This window comes from Centropristis striata, chromosome 18, assembly GCF_030273125.1.
Source record: "Centropristis striata isolate RG_2023a ecotype Rhode Island chromosome 18, C.striata_1.0, whole genome shotgun sequence".
Lineage (NCBI taxonomy): Eukaryota > Metazoa > Chordata > Actinopteri > Perciformes > Serranidae > Centropristis > Centropristis striata.
The window spans coordinates 660,001-678,933 of NC_081534.1; the positions used below are offsets into that span (position 1 = coordinate 660,001).

Here is an 18,933-nt window from a genome sequence, read left to right on the forward strand (position 1 = left end):
GTATAAGCTCTCAAATACTTTTTGAATTTCATTTCTATCTGCTACAGAGGCTGAAAAATCTATTATTTAGTAGAGTTGACACTTTTTTCCCCAGAATTTCCAGAAAATTAGAGGCTTATTTTAAAATCGCCCAGCGGTTTTTCAGGCCTCAATGGGTTAATAGAAAAAAAGAACGCATTTTATAAAAACTTAAACTTTTTCTCCAACCCCACAAGCTTGGGCTAAAAAAACCTCTGACTAACCAGAGTATAAATGAAGAAATTGTAAAAGAAGAAGGCTGTTTGATAACAGGAGGCATTGCTTTAGATGCTGTGCTCCCTTATGTAATGTATTATGTAAAATCTGCTCCCCTCATTATGGGAGAAATTAGTGAATCACTGTGTGCCCCCATTTTAAACAGCATCAATGAATGCAGTTCCTCAGCTACTGGAGATTCCTATCAGTGAGACTGTCAGATCTAATATGGAGCACCTTGAGAGGAGGAAGAGGAGGAGGAGGAGGAAGACGAGGCACGAGTCAAAAAAAACAACAAACATAAGGATGCAATGGCTCAAAGAAGACACGTGAAAGAGAAATGAACGAATAGAGCAAAATCATATGTCCTGAAACATCCGTGACATGACAGACACATTTCATAATAAATAATAATAAACATGGGGAGCACTGGGTGGTATAAGTGGTGGAGGATGCTGTCTGATCAGCAGTGGCAATGTCTCACCCAGCAGGAGATCTCCCAGCTCTGCCTGTTCTCCTTCTCTCAGCTCAGACTAAATTTGATATTCACGGCATGTCTTGCTCTCCACCACACATCACAAGAAGTAGGGACGGCTCTGCTGCATTGGGCAAGCTAGACTCTCTCTCTCTTCTTCTCAGCACCCTCCCTTCCCTTCTCCCAGCCCTCCATTCTCAATCTGACACAGGGACAGCCATAAAGACACAAAGACAGACGCACTAAATTGCAGCTGAGATATTGCTGTGACTGGAGAACAGAGGGCGGGAGGTACAGAAAGCTCTGAGCGATCTGGAGTCTGGACGGATCCCACATCAGAGGTTAAAAAAAAAAAAGCCTGGTTGTCTTTTGAGTAACAGCAACAAGCACCAGCTAGCTATCACCACAAACACAAGATTGAGTCTATTAAAACACACACAGAAACACACACACAGTGCTATTTTTAGAGCTGGGCTTTCAGAATATCCCTCCCCTCCTCTTTTTAATAAGCCTGCCCTCAAACTGACTGTGCACTGCTATGGAATTAAAAATTTATCAAAAAAGACCCTTTGGTTCCCACTGCAGTCTCAGATTAAAAACACAGCAGCATGAAAACTGATGGGTGTTGGTCTATGGCTTCTAGTTTATAAAGGAGCAGAGATTATTTGTTGTGTGATTTGAGATTGGATTAGCATTCCCACAGAAAACTATTTACTTCTAGGTAGGCAGTGGATGTTTAGGGGGAGACTGCAGGTCAGTAGATGTCACATAGAAGTGGATAATGACCTGAACTTGAAAATTAAATTTGTTATTCAAGAAAGCGACTGGAGACAAATCCAGCGACTCCTTCTTACTCTTCTTAACGAGCCGCTAACGAGCCGGAGGCCGGCTTGTTAAGAAGAGCCGTTAGCAGTTAGCTACAGTTAGCTCTGTATCAGTACAGTGTGTATGTGCTAACAGGCTAACAGTTAGCTCTGTAGCAGTACAGTGTGTATGTGCTAACAGGCTAACAGTTAGCTCTGTATCAGTACAGTGTGTATGTGCTAACAGGCTAACAGTTAGCTCTGTAGCAGTACAGTGTGTATGTGCTAACAGGCTAACAGTTAGCTCTGTAGCAGTACAGTGTGTATGTGCTAACAGGCTAACAGTTAGCTCTGTAGCAGTACAGTGTGTATGTGCTGCTGCTGCAGGAGGTGTTCACTTAGCGATCTCTGTTTGTTTACAACAAGCACCAGACACTCTATGCACAGTTAGCAATGTCGTTAATTCACCATCACTATGTTTATGATCAGTGGAGACTCTGTGCATAATTAGCCATGCTGGTTTCAGCTGCTGACGTTGTGCACAGTTAGCGACGGTGAAAACCAAACGTCACCTCCAGAGTCTCTGTGAGAGGACTTTTGAGAGGGCGTGGCCTGAGACTTTAGAGAGGGCGTGGCCTGAGACTTTAGAGAGGGCGTGGCCTGAGACTTTAGAGAGGGCGTGGCCTGAGACTTTAGAGAGGGCGTGGCCTGAGACTTTAGAGAGGGCGTGGCCTGAGACTTTTGAGAGGGCGTGGCCTGAGACTTTTGAGAGGGCGTGGCCTGAGACTTTCCCGGTGGCCACTGTTTCCCCAAAGTCGAAACACAGCTTATCAGAAGGCTCATGTGCTAAGGCAGAGGCTTTGGTGCATTCCTATAGTAATTGGAGGCAGAGCTACTCCACCCTGATCTGATCTGCAGATCTACACAATGCAACAGATGAAAACTTAACTGTTTTGTTTGTTTTTATGTCTATGCAAGCACGCATGAAGACTCATCAAATAAATACATGTATACACACACGCATGCACATACACACAAACACACACAGGCCTCATTAACATCTATGCTGAATGGCACAGCATGGCAGGTTCAAAGCGTCCCCCCTCTCTCCAGCAGCGATTCAAGCTTTCTTCAGCCTGCCAAATTCTTTCATTCTTTCTAAATAAGGTCTTAATCTGCTTTGAATCACTGCAGAGTTCCCCCACAGCACTGCCAGTGGCCCTGGGGGGGACACAGAGTGGGAAGTCTTCCTCTCTCACCAGCTCTGTGGACAAAGTGGGGCCCGGACTCTTTTCTCTCTGGGGGACAATGGTACAGAGAGGAAGAGCCAGGCACTAAGTTGAAGGCCTGAAATGACCCAACACCACGTGCCAACATGAGCCTCCCTCTCCAGACCACACAGAACCACATTACAGGAACCTGTTTTGGAAAAGATGAGGTGCTGCCAGAATGGAGGACTTTACAAAGCTCCGGTCAACAGCAGCACTCAGCAGGCTGCTGCATTAGCAGGCACTTCACATCAAACACTGGCTGCAGCAAAAAGAAAAAAATATATCCTGTAAGCTCGTTATATCGTAAAGCTCTCAGATATTCTGCATTTCTTTCAAATATCTATTCTACTGTATTTACGAGGTGCCCCTGAATGTACCATGCCCTGTCAGCACTCAACTCATAGTCCTCAGCAGCCACCGTAGAGATGATCACACTGATAAACATCATCAACATCATCACACATACAGTACAGGCCAAAAGTTTTAGAACACACCAACTTTTCCAGAATTTAATTGAAAATGATGCAGTTTAATGTCTCAGTGTACTCTGAAATTAATGCACATTTGCAACATTTAAAATTCTTTATTGAGCATGATAGTGTTTTGAAAGTAAAAAAAAGATTCAAAATCACATTTTATGTTGGACTAAATGACTAAAAAAAGACACAAAATGACTTACAAAGACATGAAAAGAATTCAAAAATGGACAAAATAGCCCAAGACTCCATAGAGTTAAGTTGTTAACCCATTTCTTGTTCCCTGAAAAAGGCCTACTTGTATAATTCTGAAATGTACATTATTTTCCAGTTTTGGTTAAGCTTACCTTTTTTTATTTACCTCTGGCAGTTCACCACTTACCTTTGGACCCTTTCAAGCTGTTCATTTGACTTGAACTGCTTGAATTTCAATAAAAAAACTGGAAAAATTGGGGTGTTCTAAAACTTTTGACCGGTAGTGTATGTCCTGAAACAAGCTTGAGTCCCTTTGTCTTTTTTCTAGCTGCTGTGAAGTTAACACACTTGGACATGTTGAAGTCATCAAAACACTCAATCAGAAAACATAAATTGTGAAATATAAAGTCTACCAATACATTGGGGATTTGAAGTTGGCAACATTACGTCAGCCAAATGAGTCATTTGAACGCAGCCTTTCAAAAGTGCAGAAACACATCCAACAGCTCAGTCCCACTTGGCTCAGTATGAATCCAGATGACAAGAAACGCATCGGGGACGAGGATTGCTGCAGCGTCAGGACAGTGACTCCTTCGGAGGCCCACGAGGAGCCGGAGGGAGCCGGAGGGAGCCATTATAGCCATCAGTCAGAGCGACTGGGCCGCAGCAGCAGCAAGGACACTAAGGCAGCTGCTGTGAACTCACAGCTCCTTCAAGACAACAGGAAATCACTGCCAGGTACCAGGGACTCAGTGCTGACTGCAGCTGGCTGGCTCAGCTACTCTAATGCTAAAACACAATGTCCTATACTCTCTTAACTCTATGGAGTCTTGGGATATTTTGTTCATTTTTTAATCCTTTTCATCCTGCCTGTATACACCACTTAAAATTGTTTAAATGCAGTCATTCAGCCACACACATCCACTGATTTTATGGGCAATAAACAAGCTGCTGCGGGTCTCTGGGGGCTCCGCTGTCCGCCAGTGATTAGCCCCGCTAGCGACACTAATAGCCCCACTACCGGTGATCTGGCTACGAGCCGGGGGACAGCGGAGCCCCCAGAGACCTTTCGCCTTTCAACTTTCGCTCTAAACTATTTAAAACACCATCTACAGCTAAAGAGAGTTTCGCGCCTGCAGCAGCCATGTTGGATCCGTAAGAAAACTACAAGCTTCCGTCTGCCGAGTAGTACGCGTCACCGTCTTGCCGTCCCTCCCCGCTCTGTGATTGGATCCCTAAAACAGGGCTAAGAAACCTCTGTGGTTGCCAGACTGGATGGAGGTTCGAAATTAAATTTGAGCGCGCAAGGCAGTCTGGGTATACCCAGGCTACCCTTTTTTTGCCCTCCAGGGGATTAGATTTAAATATTAGAGGAATGTTACAAGATGAAACCACAATGAGCATGTTGGATTTGGAGGTACAGATGATTTATTGCAAATCAGTATAGACTAACACACATCAAGGTGTTGTCCAGTTAATTCACTTCTAATGTTATACCATGTCGTTTGATGAAAACCTACCTATGCAATGTGCACACCAGAAAATCTGACTGAGGTGGATTTGGCTCAGTGTGGGTTCACAAAGCTTGAAAGAGACTTTGTGATCTGTTGCCTGACATTTGCTCCTTTCTCCTTATATAATGCAGTCATTCACATTTGAACTTGTGACTTTTACGCTGAATTAAGAAGGTGTGGATTGGTCAAAAAGTTGGTGGCCACTGTAAACAATCTAATTTTATACCCAAGAACTGCGTAAAGCTTCTTGACTTAAATTCTAAAAACTAGGAAAGTACTGATTTTACTGATCTGCTACTTCACTAGATTGCCCCCATCTGTTACTGAAGCTATTAAATAAAAAGACCTTGAGTTGCAGAAAGTATACTAGCAATTGCTTGCGGTGCTGCATTCAACAGCACTTTTGCTACCCTTGACAACATGCCAAATATGATTTATACTGTAAATTCCCAGTGGAGTTTTGACGGCAGAGATGTCCGTTACATTTCAGCACCTTTGTATTTTCAGAAAATCGTTAACCTGGTGAAGTCACTTATAAATCACCATTATGAACCAATACAACACCTTTGGCTAGATTTTGTTTCAGCTATTCAGCCTCTATTCAGAGAGACAAAGCCTGCGGTAGAGGGAGGGGAGGGATCTTATCCGCCTGTTTACTTATTAAAGCTGTTCACTGTGTCTGGACAAGCCTCTCTGTAAGCACACAGTACATTTAAATGCCTTGAATGCTTGAAAGCTTCTGCAACAGAAACATGACCGAAATGGTAATGTTAGCAGCATGACAGCGCCAGAGAGGTGTGACTGCTGGCGATGTGTGTGGACTGCCGGCTGACTGGGACACCTCTGGAGTCAACTGAACTCTCAGCAGAAACTATTCCAGGATGTAGAGTCGCTAATAATGTCAGAAACAGAGTGGTGGAACCAGAGGGAGTTCTCACATTCTCCCTGTGTCAATGTGGGTTCTCTCCAGGTATTCCTGCTTTCTCCCACAGTCCAAGAACATGCAGCTTATGTTAAATTGGTGTCTCAAAATTGCCCGTAGGAGTGAATGAGAGCATGAATGGTTTTCTGTCTCTATGTGTCAGCCCTGTGGCAGTCTGTCTCTAGGGATGGGTACCGAATTCTGTACTTTTATAGGTACCGACCGAATTCCGTCGGTACTACCGAGTACCGATTCATGTAAAATGAAACGGTACCATGTTTCGGTACCTAAACGGCGTTAACTTCAAACTGATCACTGATTTCAACCTGTTTTCATTTGACGTCTTTGATTAACAAGCGTGCTGACGATCGCACTATTTTTAATTTTTTTTATTTACCTCCTCGTCTGGTCCTGTCTGCTCACCGTGGCCACTAGCTGCTGCCCTCTTCCACCCCGGCGCAGAGACGAACAGCCCGGCTCTAGGCCTGCTAGCCACCAGCTAAATGACTAAATGTGTAAAGATGCAGCGATCCACATTCCCTTCTGATACTGACTGATACTTCAACTCAGGATACCTGCTGGCTGTGACCCATGGTTCCCAATCCCCAGACAGCCTGGGTTTTCCAGTTTCTTTATTTTGGACTCAGCAATGTTGTTCTTTTGTGCAGGTAGGCTTTGCCTCTGTGGAACTCCTGATCCAGACAATTAGCTAAAATGTTATTATTGTGATTGGTTTCTGTCACTGCATGTCCAGTGTTAACCTCCTGGTAGTACTGAGCCATCCCTAGACCTGTGCCTGCAGCAGTAAATGATTCCTTCGCCTTTATTTCACTGACCAACTGTAGTGAATCCCATATGAACAGAAGCTCAGAGTCCCCAAAGCCAAAATCCTGTAAAACATTCTTTCCTCTGATTCAACTTCTAAAAAGCCCTGACAATGTACTGAGCTTCAATCTGTGGGCAAAAACATCAGAGGATGAGGATTATTGTGGAGCAGCGTTCTGTCTCTCATTGTGACATCCTCTATCACCAACATGGCTCTACTTCCCTCAGGTAAACCCACAGTTATCACATGTTACACACTTTACACTAAACTAAACACACCCTGAAACTAAACTGGAAAGTGTAATAAAAAGAATAAAATAATATAAGAAAATCCATGGACACCATATCAACAAATAGGCTTCTCACTCGATCATAAAGTAATTAGAAGCAAATGGAGAGGCAGTTAGAAGATGATAATTGAAGCGAAGTAACTGACAGGAAGAGAGGAAAGTAAACAGTTAAGGGGACAATGACCTTCTGACTAATGAGCCACAAAGTCCCTTTGTATCCGCCTATTATCCTATTAATGGATCCAGGAGGAATTCCTTCAGATGGCATTAGGGGTTCCCCTGGAGAGAGCTAAACCTGGAGGGGAGGCCCTTGGTTTTATTCCTCCATGCACTTCATGCTTGGCCCTCCTCATTCAGGTCAATTGGTCATGCACTTCCTCCCTCTCGGCTCTTACACACACCCAATAAACACTCAAGTGCACATGTCCTCGCAAGGAACCAAAACAGAGTGCCTCCTGCTGCCGTGGGGCCCGGGGCCCGTCAGCATCTGGGCCCAGCTAGTCGGCTTCCAGGCTGAGATGAATGCTGTCAGACCTCAAAGGTTGCAGCCGCCTCGACCCAAAGATCTCAGCAGAGTGAGAGGAGGATTTGCTGTTTATCTTCCAACCACAAGCACACCAATGAAGCTAGTTATTAATAAGCAGTGGCGGAAAGTAGGGTTGCAAAATTCCCGGAATTTTCAAAGACGGAAACTTTCCATGGGAATTTAAGGGAATTAACGGGAATTAATGGGAATAAACTGGGAATTTTCAAAATTGAAGGTTGGCTTTTCTTAAGGAACTTAAATATAGTTGAGGAAAGTATATTTTAGCATAATCTTGACTAAAACAAACAGATGCCATTCAAATACACTTGAACTGCATTTTTGAATGAGTGGGGTTAGGGGATGGGTGATATTGAACCCAACACTCCTGTTTTTGTTCATCCATGAAACAAGTAATTAGAACGTGTTCTACTCTACTTACAAATAAATCTGTTGAAATATCTGTTGAAAACATTTTGTATGGATGTTTTCTTATGACTTCTGCTTATATTTATGCTTGTATATAATATATTCCCAATTAGTTCTCCTAAATTCCCATTAATTCCCATAATTCCCATTATTCCCATGGAAAGCTTCCAATATGGCATATTTCCAAAATTCCCAAGCTTAACTTCCCATGGAAATTTACCGGACATGTTATGCCCCTTTGCAACCCTAGCGGAAAGTAACAAAGTACATTTACTCAAGTACTCTACTTAAGTACAATTTTGACTTACTTGTACTTTACTTGAGTATTTCCATTTTATGTAACTTTATACTTCTACTCCACTACATTTTAGAGGCAAATATTGTACTTTTTACTCCACTACATTTAGCTGACAGCTTTAGCTACTTTACAGGTCGAGATTTAACATAAAAAAATACATTTAAAGTGATTTGACTTGTTGTTTTTTAATTAAACCTTGTAACAGTATATTAAATAGTGAAAACGATCCCTAACTTGATCAAATTACATTTGATTACTTGTGCTGCTTACATAAATACATCATAATATTAATCCAATAATATACTTGATATATATAAAACACTCTGAGTGGGTCCATTCTGCATAACGTGTACTTTTACTTTTGATACTTTAAGTACATTTTGATGCTGATCACTTTTTACTTTTACTTCAGTAAGTTTTGAATGCAGGACTTTTACTTGTAGTGGAGTAATTTCACAGTGTGGTATTAGTACTTTTACTTAACCCTCTATGGTACAGTGTTGCCCTCAGGCAATATACCCATTTTTAGCCTGTCAAATTTCTACAATGCATGTTTTTGAGTGATGCAATAATTAAAAAAAGAGGGAAGAGTCTAGGGAACCAATAGCAATGCTTTAATTTGTCACATGACCTCCAGGAGGCCATATTGAAACACTATTTTGCAGACTTTTCCAAAGGAAACAGCTTTGCCATTTTGCGCCAAAGAAAATCACTCAAACCCTGGGTGAGCAAATCTTCATTTTTGATAGTTTCATACACTTAGACTGTTCAAGACATTCATTTCAGTGGTACAATATTGCCTACAGGCAACATTCAGACAAGAAACCACGTATTTATTAAACAAATTATGTTAAAATCAATTTTAAAAACTTTCTTTTTCACTTTTTTTTTTTTTTACACAAACCCCAAAAAACTTATAAAAAGAAAAATAATTATAAAATCTGTTCAGATTATGATTATTTGGTGTATCTTAAGACAAAAAAACACTCCAAACATTTTTCCCAACTGGCATCATAATGTGTACCATAGAGGGTTAAGTAAGAGATCTGAATACTTCTCCCACCACTGTTAATAAGCATGAAGTGATTCTGATTATGAGAGCAATTTTCACAACAAAGGGATTCCTTTTCCCGCCTCTCCTTGAGCTATTCCAGAGGAGGAAACATGTACAGTATGTTATAGCTCAGGCAGGTCGGCCACTGAATACTAACAAAGAGAGGGGAGGAAAAAAAGCAGGAAGCATGGCATCAGATTACACAGGGCTGATTGGTGGGAGTGTTCGGGCTTAGGTCAGGGAAGGACAGGGAACACAAGGCCTGGAGCCACATGGTGCACAGGCACTCTGACCATTTACACCAGGGTAAACAGGAGATAAAAGCTGACACACATTAAGCTAAACTACTCATGAATTCCTCCCTTCAAGCCAGACAATAGAAATCACAACGAAGGCAAGAGGAAATAATAGAAAGTAAGTCTTTTCTGGGTAGGCGTGGCCTGTTTCTGAGCCACAGAGAACCAGAGAACCAGATCCCTCCTGCTTCAATGTGTTCCAGATGGTGATGTAATTTTATTTCTGGAAAGGCAGAGCTATCTGTGACTCCTGCTCACCACCACTGATACATAAACTGAGTCAAACTACACCACAACACACACTACACACACTTTATCATTACTGTAACACAACGTCTGATTCAAACCACATCACAACACAGAAACAATACCAGCAACTGTGTTTGTGTACATACTTGTGTCAGAACTCAATCAGTCAAATCTTTTAACCCATTGACGCCTAAAACTTCCTGTAAAACCTCTGGGTGATTTTAAAATCAGCCCCTAAAACCTGAAGTTTTTCTGGAAATTCAACAGAAGTGTCAACTCTTCTACTAAATAATAGATTTTTCAGCCTCTGTAGCAGATAGAAATGAAATTCAAAAAGTATTTGAGAGCTTATACGAATACTACAAAACGACGTATCCGCTTTCCAGGCTTCAATGGGTTAAAGGTTCCAATGGGATACTGGTATCCGTTTAAATGCTGCATACTCAGGGATTTTAACCAATCAGACAGGATCAGAGGAGTAGATATTTAGACAGGGTTCAAATGCTGTATATCTCATTCTATTAAACTTTTTCAAGGCTGACATTTTTACATTTTTGTATGAAAAGCAGAGGTTACAAATGTCAGAAACAATAGCCATGTTTCCACTAAAGTTGAAGCGAATTTCGAAACAAAAAATTGAAATGTCGCATTAAAGATAATGAGAGATATGTTGGGACTGAAGTATGTGGTAGTATTTGACAGAACTTAACATTTATGTTTTTATAGAAAGTACTATTGATAGGTAATTACCATTGTATTAGCCTATTTAAAGTCGACTCGTTAACGTTACATTTTTGCGTCATGAAAACTAGCGATAGCTAGCTAGGTGGGATAGCGCTAACGTCTTCCCTAGCTCAGGAACAAGGGCTCCACATTTAGCTGATGTAGACTTCACCTCAGCAGGTTCCTTTTTATGGCAGGAGGAGGCATTTCTCTTTCCTTACTCTGAGATGAACTCAGGCAGGAGATTCATTTTGACATCTTTTCAAAATATAGCCAGTAAAATCTATTGTTATTAGGCCTATCTGACTGCTTGTATTGCCTCATGACTGACGAAAAATGTCCCTTGTTGTGTGCAGTAGAATTGTGATGCATCGCAATGCATCGTAGAATCGAATCGTTACCTGGTGAATCGTAATCGAATCGAGTTGTGAGGGCAGTGCCAATGCACACCCCTACTTTCTAGTATGATAAAATGCATATTTTATCAGTGTACAGTACACATCAGCATCTCCAGACCCCAGAGCCTGAATGCAACACGGTGTTCATCGGGTTTATTGTGCTTGAGTCAGTGTTGACGAATTGCTCCTCAACATTAATTCACTGACAAGATACCTAGCTGCCTCTGCTGCAGAGTGTGTGTGTGTGTGTGTGTGTGTGTGTGTGTGTGTGTGTGTGTGTGTGTGTGTGTGTGCAGCATGCTAACGTGCAGCAGGTTTCTGACAGACCCAAATTAGAGCTGACACCCTCGCCCTGACCCACACTGCTTCATTTCTCTGCTCTCAATCCTTTAATCCGTCCTGAGGTCCATCCTGCTGGATGCTGCCCGGGTCATCCTGCAGAGGAGCCCTGCCCCGGCCTGGGGGGCATGTTAAACCCCCCAGTGGGATCAAACCCTGCTAAAAATATATACAGCGACTGTATATATTTTACAACGATGGTGCTTTCACCTGACAAGCAGGGTTGAAGAGGGGGAGCAGCATTCACAGGAGGATCTGGCTGGTGGTAATGCTGAGCCATTGTGCAGGAAATAAATCTATTGTTTTGCAGAGTGGGGATTAAGGTGCCCAGATTGCTGGGCTGTAATGGGTTGTTAGAGAGTCGGTCATGTGTCAATCTCAAAGAAACACACATCTATTTTAAATCATCAAAAACGACACAAAACTATCTGAAAAGAGACACAAAACTATCTAAAAAGACACAAAATGACCAAAAAAAAAAGACAGAAAACGACCAAAAGAGACATGAAATGATCAAAAAAAGACACAAAATGACCAAAAAATTACGTAAAATTATCAAATGAGACACAAAATTACCAAAAAGAGACACAATAGGGATAAAATGGCAAGTGATTTTTCAGTCTAAATGACAGATTTAGCTGATATTTACATTTAAATTTACAGTAGAAAACCCACTCACTGTATTTTTTACGGTAAAGTTCTGGCAAAATAAAACAGAATATTTTTTACAGTGTAGGGACCACAATGGAAATAAGCCTTAGGGCTTTATTGTGTCATCCCTGACTAATTTTTTTATCTATTTATATTACGCATGACACAGGTTGCTGTTTTCATATTTTTTATATCAAGAATGGTCAAATAAAATCAATCAATCAATCAATCATATGTTGCATGTGTAATGTCATAATGACACTCCACAGGTTGCAATCAACACAATAGAACCAGCATGAAGCTCTGGCTAGATGCCACATCTGGAAGGTAAACTAGAGCTTTAGACCTCCACCTCCACCTCCACCACCTCCTCCACCATGATGGAGCACCAGCTGAAAACAAAGCGGAGCCGTGTGAGGAGGTCTCCTCCTCCTGCTGCTGCAGGAGCTCCAGCGGAGTCAGCGCCCCAAACATCCTCCTGTTATTTAGCACCAGACCCGTTAGATCTCCTCTCTGGGGGCTATTTTGTCCATTTTTTTAAATCCTTTTCATCCTGCCTGTATGCACCACTTAAAAAATAATTAAATGGCATGTTGGTGTATTGTTTTTTGTTCTTTTTTGTCATTTTGTGTCTTTTTTTGGTCATTTTGTCTCTTTTTTTGGTCATTTTGTGTCTTTTTATGTCTTTTTTAATCCTTTTCATCCTGCCTGTATACACAACTTAAAAAATAATTAAATGCCATGTTGGTGTATGGTTTTTTCACCTATATGACCTAATAATAATTGATGTGTCTTGTGTGTTTAGCGTAACAATTTGTCATTTTGTGTATTTTTTTAGTCATTTTGTGTCTTTTTTTGGTAATTTTGTGTCTTTTCTGGTCATGTGTCTTTTTTTGTCATTTTGTGTCTTTTTTGGTTATTTTGTGTCCTTTTTTAGTCATTTTGTGTCTTTTTTAGTCATTTTGTGTCTTTTCAAAGTAATTTTGTGTCTTTTCTGCTTTGTTTTTACGCCTGTATATAAATATAATAATTGATGTGTCTTGTGTGTTTAGCGTAACAATTTGTCATTTTGTGTATTTTTTTAGTCATGTGTCTTTTTGTCATTTTGTGTCCTTTTTTTGGTCTTTTTTTGTCATTTTGTGTCTTTTTTTTTGGTCATTTTGTGTCTTTTTTTTGGTCATTGTGTGTCTTTTTAAAGTAATTTTGTGTCTTTTCTGCTTTGTTTTTACGCCTGGGTGTGATAAAGCACCACTTAAAAAATAATTAAATGCCATGCTGGTATCTTGTTTTTTCACCTATATGACCTAATAATAATTGATGTGTCTTGTGTGTTTAGCGTAACAATTTGTCATTTTGTGTATTTTTTTAGTCATGTGTCTTTTTTTGTCATTTTGTGTCTTTTTGGTCATTTTGTGTCTTTTTTTAGTCATTTTGTGTCTTTTAGTGTCTTTTTTTAGTCATTTTGTGTCTTTTTTTTGTCATTTTGTGTCTTTTTTTAGTCCTTTAGTCCAACATAAAATGTGACTTTGAATCTTTTTTTTACTTTCAAAACACTATCATGCTCAATAAAAAAAATTATATGTTGCAAATGTGAACAAAGGTTGCAAATCTAACGTCTAAGAGGGTTCCATCCAGTTCTATAATTTTATACTAAATGTAACAACAAATCTATTGAGCATGCAGAGGAACCTGTGTGTCTGTTCTGCTGTGTGTTTCCTCCTGGCTGTGATAAAGATAGAGAAGTCATGTTTGGCGCTTTTGGTTCCTCCAGAGCTTTAAACTAAACACGCTGAGTCTCTGTGTGTCTCTGTGTGTCCAAACAGCAGCAGACACAAACAGGTAACACGCCGCGTGGAGCGCCGCACCACCATTATCTCCCTTTATTAATAATAATAATAACAGATAAACCAGAACCAGAAGCCAGCTTACCCGCAGGTGTTGCCCCGAATATCCGCACCACGGGCACCTTGCTGACTCGGCTGTCCCTGAAGGCAGAGTAGCACACATCCAGCTCTCTGACGGGGCTCGCCAGGTAGAAGTCCGCGGTGACGATCCGCACCGCGAACATGCCTGCCGCGCGGAAAAACAGGGACCAGAATCAGAAAAACACCCAGAACCCGCTGCTAGGAGTCCCGGAGAGGGGGCCGCCTCGGGGGGCAGCCGCTGCCGGCCCAGGGGGCTGCTGTCACGGCGGTGAAACAACCACAAAGCGGAGGGGAAGCCCGGTTGAGTCCCATGAAAAAACGCGAACAAAGCGTCTCCGGGCTCCGGGGCTCCGCCGGGAGGCTCCGCCTGCTGCGGCCGGGGGAGCTACACTCGACGGCGGGGAGGAGCTGCAGGACGCTCCGCTGCTGTCAGCTCCATGGTGGAGGTAAATGTGGCCGCTGTCCGGTGGTTTCTGCTTCTCTCTCCGGTGTTTTTGTTTTCAGCCAGGAAGACGGTCCCCGTGCTTCCGGTATGGAGCGTTATGATGCCTCAGAACTAGTCCCAGCCGGTCCCGGTTCATCAGACAGTCCCGGTTCATCAGACAGCCGCACCGGAGCTGCTTCCTCCATAACAGGCTAGCTAGCTAGCTAGCCCCCGGTGGCTAAGCTAGCAGGGAGCTAAGCTACACACAAGGCGGGACGACGCTACTTCCTACTACGTTTTTCAGAGTAAGAGCGTCAACCAGCGCAGTCACACAAAGCACATCTGGGTGAAAGAAAGAAAGAAAGAAAGAAAGAAAGAAAGAAAGAAAGGGAAGAAGGAAGGAAGGAATAAAAAGAAAGAAAGAAAGAAAGTAAGGAATAAAAAGAAAGAAAGAAAGAAATAGATGTAGAAATAGAAAGAAAGAAAGGAAAGAAGAACGGAAGGAATAAAAAGAAAGAAAGAAAGAAAGAAAGGAAGGAATAAAAAGAAAGAAAGAAAGAAAGAAATAGAAATAAATAAAGATAGAAAGAAAGAAAGAAAGAAAGAAAGAAAGAAAGAAAGGAAAATAAATGAACAAAGAAAGAAAGAAAGTAATAAAAAAGAAAGAAAGAAAGTAATAAAAAAGAAAGGAAGACAAAAAGAAAGAAAGAAAGATAGATAGAGAGAGAGAGAGAGAGAGAGAGAGAGAGAGAGAGAGAGAGAGAGAGAGAGAGAGATAGATAGATAGATAGATAGATAGATAGAAAGAATCCTTGGCTTTCTTTTTACTTTTTACCCTTTTATTTGTCTTTTGTATCTCTAACTCTGTTTTGGATTGAGTTTTTATTACTATTTTATTCTATTACATTACATTACAGTAATGAATTTAATATGTTTAAAAATATAGAAAATATTATTTTAACACAAAACAATGAATTGTGCCTCATTATAGCTATATTGTTCAATCATATAAAAGTGAAATAGATTTAGTTTAATAAAGTATTTCCTTATAATCTTCACAGACAAAACTTAGACTGGCTTCATGAGAATCACCCATCAGTGAATGTTTTATTTTGAAAGGCTCACATCTGGCTCGTTGGTTTGTGTCCAGCAGTTAAAGACAGAGAGAGACAGGCTGTTTTTACCGACTGGCCAGCCGGCTAACCGCTGCAGGGAGCTGAAGTTTATTGATTTAGTTTATTTTATTTCATATTGGTCTTATTCTGTCTTTGAAGTCTGTTGTTAAAAAGGAAAAGCTTGACTAACTGACTGTTTCTGGTGTTTGTCTGCTGCAAACGGTTCAAATCACAATCCACGTGAAACTAACGCCTGGATTCCACTGGATGCGTAACGACTCCGACAGGGGTCTGTCCGCAACGGCTGCGTATCTACGCAGTCCGTCAACACCCACCGGATCCGTCTGTGTCGGAGCTGTTGCGGACAGCAGAGTCCCGAGGACGCACAAGATCTTGCGAATTCACGCCTAATCAATTGATATAACTGGAAGATAATCAACATCTCCTCGGTAATGACTGGAGACAAATCCAGCGACTCCGTCTTAACGAGTGCTAACGAGGTCGGCCGGCTTGTTAACGAGCCGGCCGACCTCGTTAGCGAACCCGAGGTATTTTATTTTGAAAATATACCGGTGTTTTATTTTGTGTCTGTGCAAGACTTCCTGTCCCGAACGATCTGCTCTGTGCTGAATTTATGCGTAGTGCTCCGTCGTCCGACAAAAATAGAAGCTCTGCGCAAGTGTTGCGAGGGCTGTCGGATGGCCCTGCGTTGTCGGACTAATTACGCAGCGGATCTGCAGTCGGTGGAATCTCACACATTGATTATAATGGGTGCGTAACGGCTCCGACGACGGATCTGCAGCCGTTACGCATCCAGTGGAATCCAGGCGTGACTGTAATTAATGAAAACATCCTGTTTGGCATTTCAAAATAATAGCACACAAATGTTGGTTTAAGCCAGCTGCGTTTAGGAAGATGAACAAATAATGGATTCAAAATGCTGACTTAACAAATTATCAAGTCATCAACAACTACATTTGGATATAAAACAAGGGGTAATAACTAGGGCTGGGCGATATATCGATATAAGAAATATATCAATATATTTTTAAATGTGATATGGAATTGGACCATATCGCATATATCTATATAGTTAAAAAAAATTCTTTCTTTATATATAAATCCTGCCCTTACTAGGGTTTGTCATATTTAGTTCTTTTATAATGTTCGTATTTTTTTTTTCATATTAATATCTTTTTTTCAGACAAAGATTGGTCTATTTTATTTCATAGGCTATTTTTATTTAAGATATTTTTTATTTAAATGTGCACTTTATGTAGCTTTGACTTTTTTTTAAAAAGTTACTCCTGTTGCTATACAGTATTGATGTTCACTTAAATAAACGGTTTCAATATAACTACTAATAAAAAAGAAAGAAAGAAAGAAAGAAAGAATAATGACAAATAATAATAATTAAATGAACATTCAGCAATGCTGCAGCAAGCACTGCCCAAAGTTTCAAAATAATGCCCTTGGTGGACTTTTATTTTGTAACTAAATGCAGTTGAAGAGGGAAACAGGAAGCAGTATTGTGTGACTTGATGCAGCATCAGAACCAGAACTAGAGCCAGATCTGGAGCTGGACCATCTCAGTCCTCACTGGTAGGAAACTGAATCTGTATTTGTGCATTTTTAACATTTCTTGCTCAGATGCCTGTAGTTGTACTGAGGGCCACTTCAAGTGATGTTGCGGGCCATATGCGGCCCCCGGGCCTCCAGTTGCCCATCCCTGTTTTAGATCAGAGGTGTCAAACTCTGGCCCGCGGGCCAAATTTGGCCCGCAGTATAATTATATTTGGCCCGCGAGGAAATTCCAAATGCCAACCAGAGCTGGCCCGCCGGTATTATACAGCGCAAATAATACTACAAATCCCAGAATGCTCTGCTGGTGTTTTGGCTTGAACACAGTAGATCAGTGTGGAGCAAACTGAGCAACAATTAAAGTTGTCTTTATGCACTTTTTCTTGCTAGTCCAAGGCTTGAATGGCTGCACATTCATTGAAGGATATTATTATTAGTCATTTGGTTTATTATTGTTATTTTATTCTCACATTTATTTTTAGCCTGCGGAAAAAGATTACTGTTAAATTTAAATTTAAAGAAGGCCGCATATAAAATAAAGGGACATACGATTTTTATTTAAATTTTATTTAAGAAATGAATGCCATTGATGTTTGTTTGTTTTATTTGATATTCGATTTTGCATGTTTGCAATATAAAGTTTTTTTTATCATTTTGTGGTCAATTTGTGTCTTTTTTTGGGTCATTTTTTGTCTTTTTCTTAATTTTTTTGTCTTTTTTTGTTATTTTGTGTCTTTTTTGGTCATTTTGTTTCTTTTTTGGTCAATTTGTGTCTTTTTTTAGTCATTTTGTGTCTTTTTTTGGTCATTTTGTTTCTTTTTTTGGTCAATTTGTGTCTTTTTTTTTAGTCATTTTGTGTCTTTTTTTGGTCATTTTGTTTCTTTTTTGGTCAATTTGTGTCTTTTTTTAGTCATTTTGTGTCTTTTTTTGGTCATTTTGTTTCTTTTTTTGGTCATTTTGTGTCAAGCTTTGCTTGTTCCATTTCGTTTGAACTTGTTTAGGTCCATTTTTTCAATAAATAAAAATAAATAAATTAAAAAATAAATTAAAAAATAAATAAAATGTTGGCCCGCGACTTTGTCAAAGTTTTAATTTTGTCCCACTGTGTATTTGAGTTTGACAGCCCTGCTTTCGAACCTAGTTTTTTTCTTTTCTCTGTCAGTGTGTATGGCAGCTTCTCATCAGGCTGTTCAGTATTCCAGTCAGATGTTAATGTCCTGCAGACAGCAGCAGCGTGCTGGAGGAGCTATAACCCTCTAACAGCTGGCTGCGTCCGGTTCATGCCGGGGACATCGCACTCAACGATGAAAAATGTTTCATTGGCATTTCATCTAGATGGAGAGGAAACTCTGTCTGCTGGAGTGAGAGCCTGACCCTCTAATGCAGTAGTTCTCAACCTTTTTGAGTCGCGACCCCCAATTTAACATGCATGTTGTCCGCGACCCCCACTCACTGAACACAATCTCACACGCACAGTTCAGATCACCCAGAAAAGAAAGAAAATGACCAAAAAAGAAACAAAATGACCAAAAAAAGACACAAAATGACTAAAAAAAGACACAAAATGATTATAAAAAGACACAAATTGACCAAAAAAGAAACAAAATGACAAAAAAAGACAAAAAATTACGAAAAAGACAAAAAATGACCCAAAAAAAGACACAAATTGACCACAAAATGATCAAAAATAGACGCAAAATTATCAAAACAGACACAATATGACAAAAAAAGACACAAAATGACAAAAAATACACAAAATAACCAAAAAAAAGGAAACAAAATTCCAAAAAAAAAAGACACAAAATGACCAAAAAAGACACAAAATGACCAAAAAGACTAAAACACATGAACACTTTAACACAGTGGAGACAGAGCTGACTTCCAAAATGATTTGGCGACCCCCAGAAATCATCTCGCGACCCA

The 18,933-nt window shown here is 40.5% G+C and overlaps 2 protein-coding genes across 2 annotated transcripts in view; both read right to left on the reverse strand.

The window, feature by feature from the left end:
• rev3l (REV3 like, DNA directed polymerase zeta catalytic subunit) overlaps positions 1-14,618 on the reverse strand; it is an 82,830-nt gene extending 68,212 nt beyond the window's left edge. Inside the window, exon 1 of the mRNA XM_059356583.1 lies at positions 13,895-14,618. Within this exon, the coding sequence (XP_059212566.1) occupies positions 13,895-14,033 (139 nt within the window). The 5' untranslated portion in view covers positions 14,034-14,618. The remainder of the gene's footprint in view (positions 1-13,894) is intronic.
• The window catches only part of cnih3 (cornichon family AMPA receptor auxiliary protein 3), a 386,093-nt gene continuing 370,863 nt past the window's right edge, over positions 3,704-18,933 (reverse strand). Inside the window, exon 10 of the mRNA XM_059356600.1 lies at positions 3,704-3,718. The gene's annotated coding sequence lies outside the window, so the exon portion shown is untranslated. The remainder of the gene's footprint in view (positions 3,719-18,933) is intronic.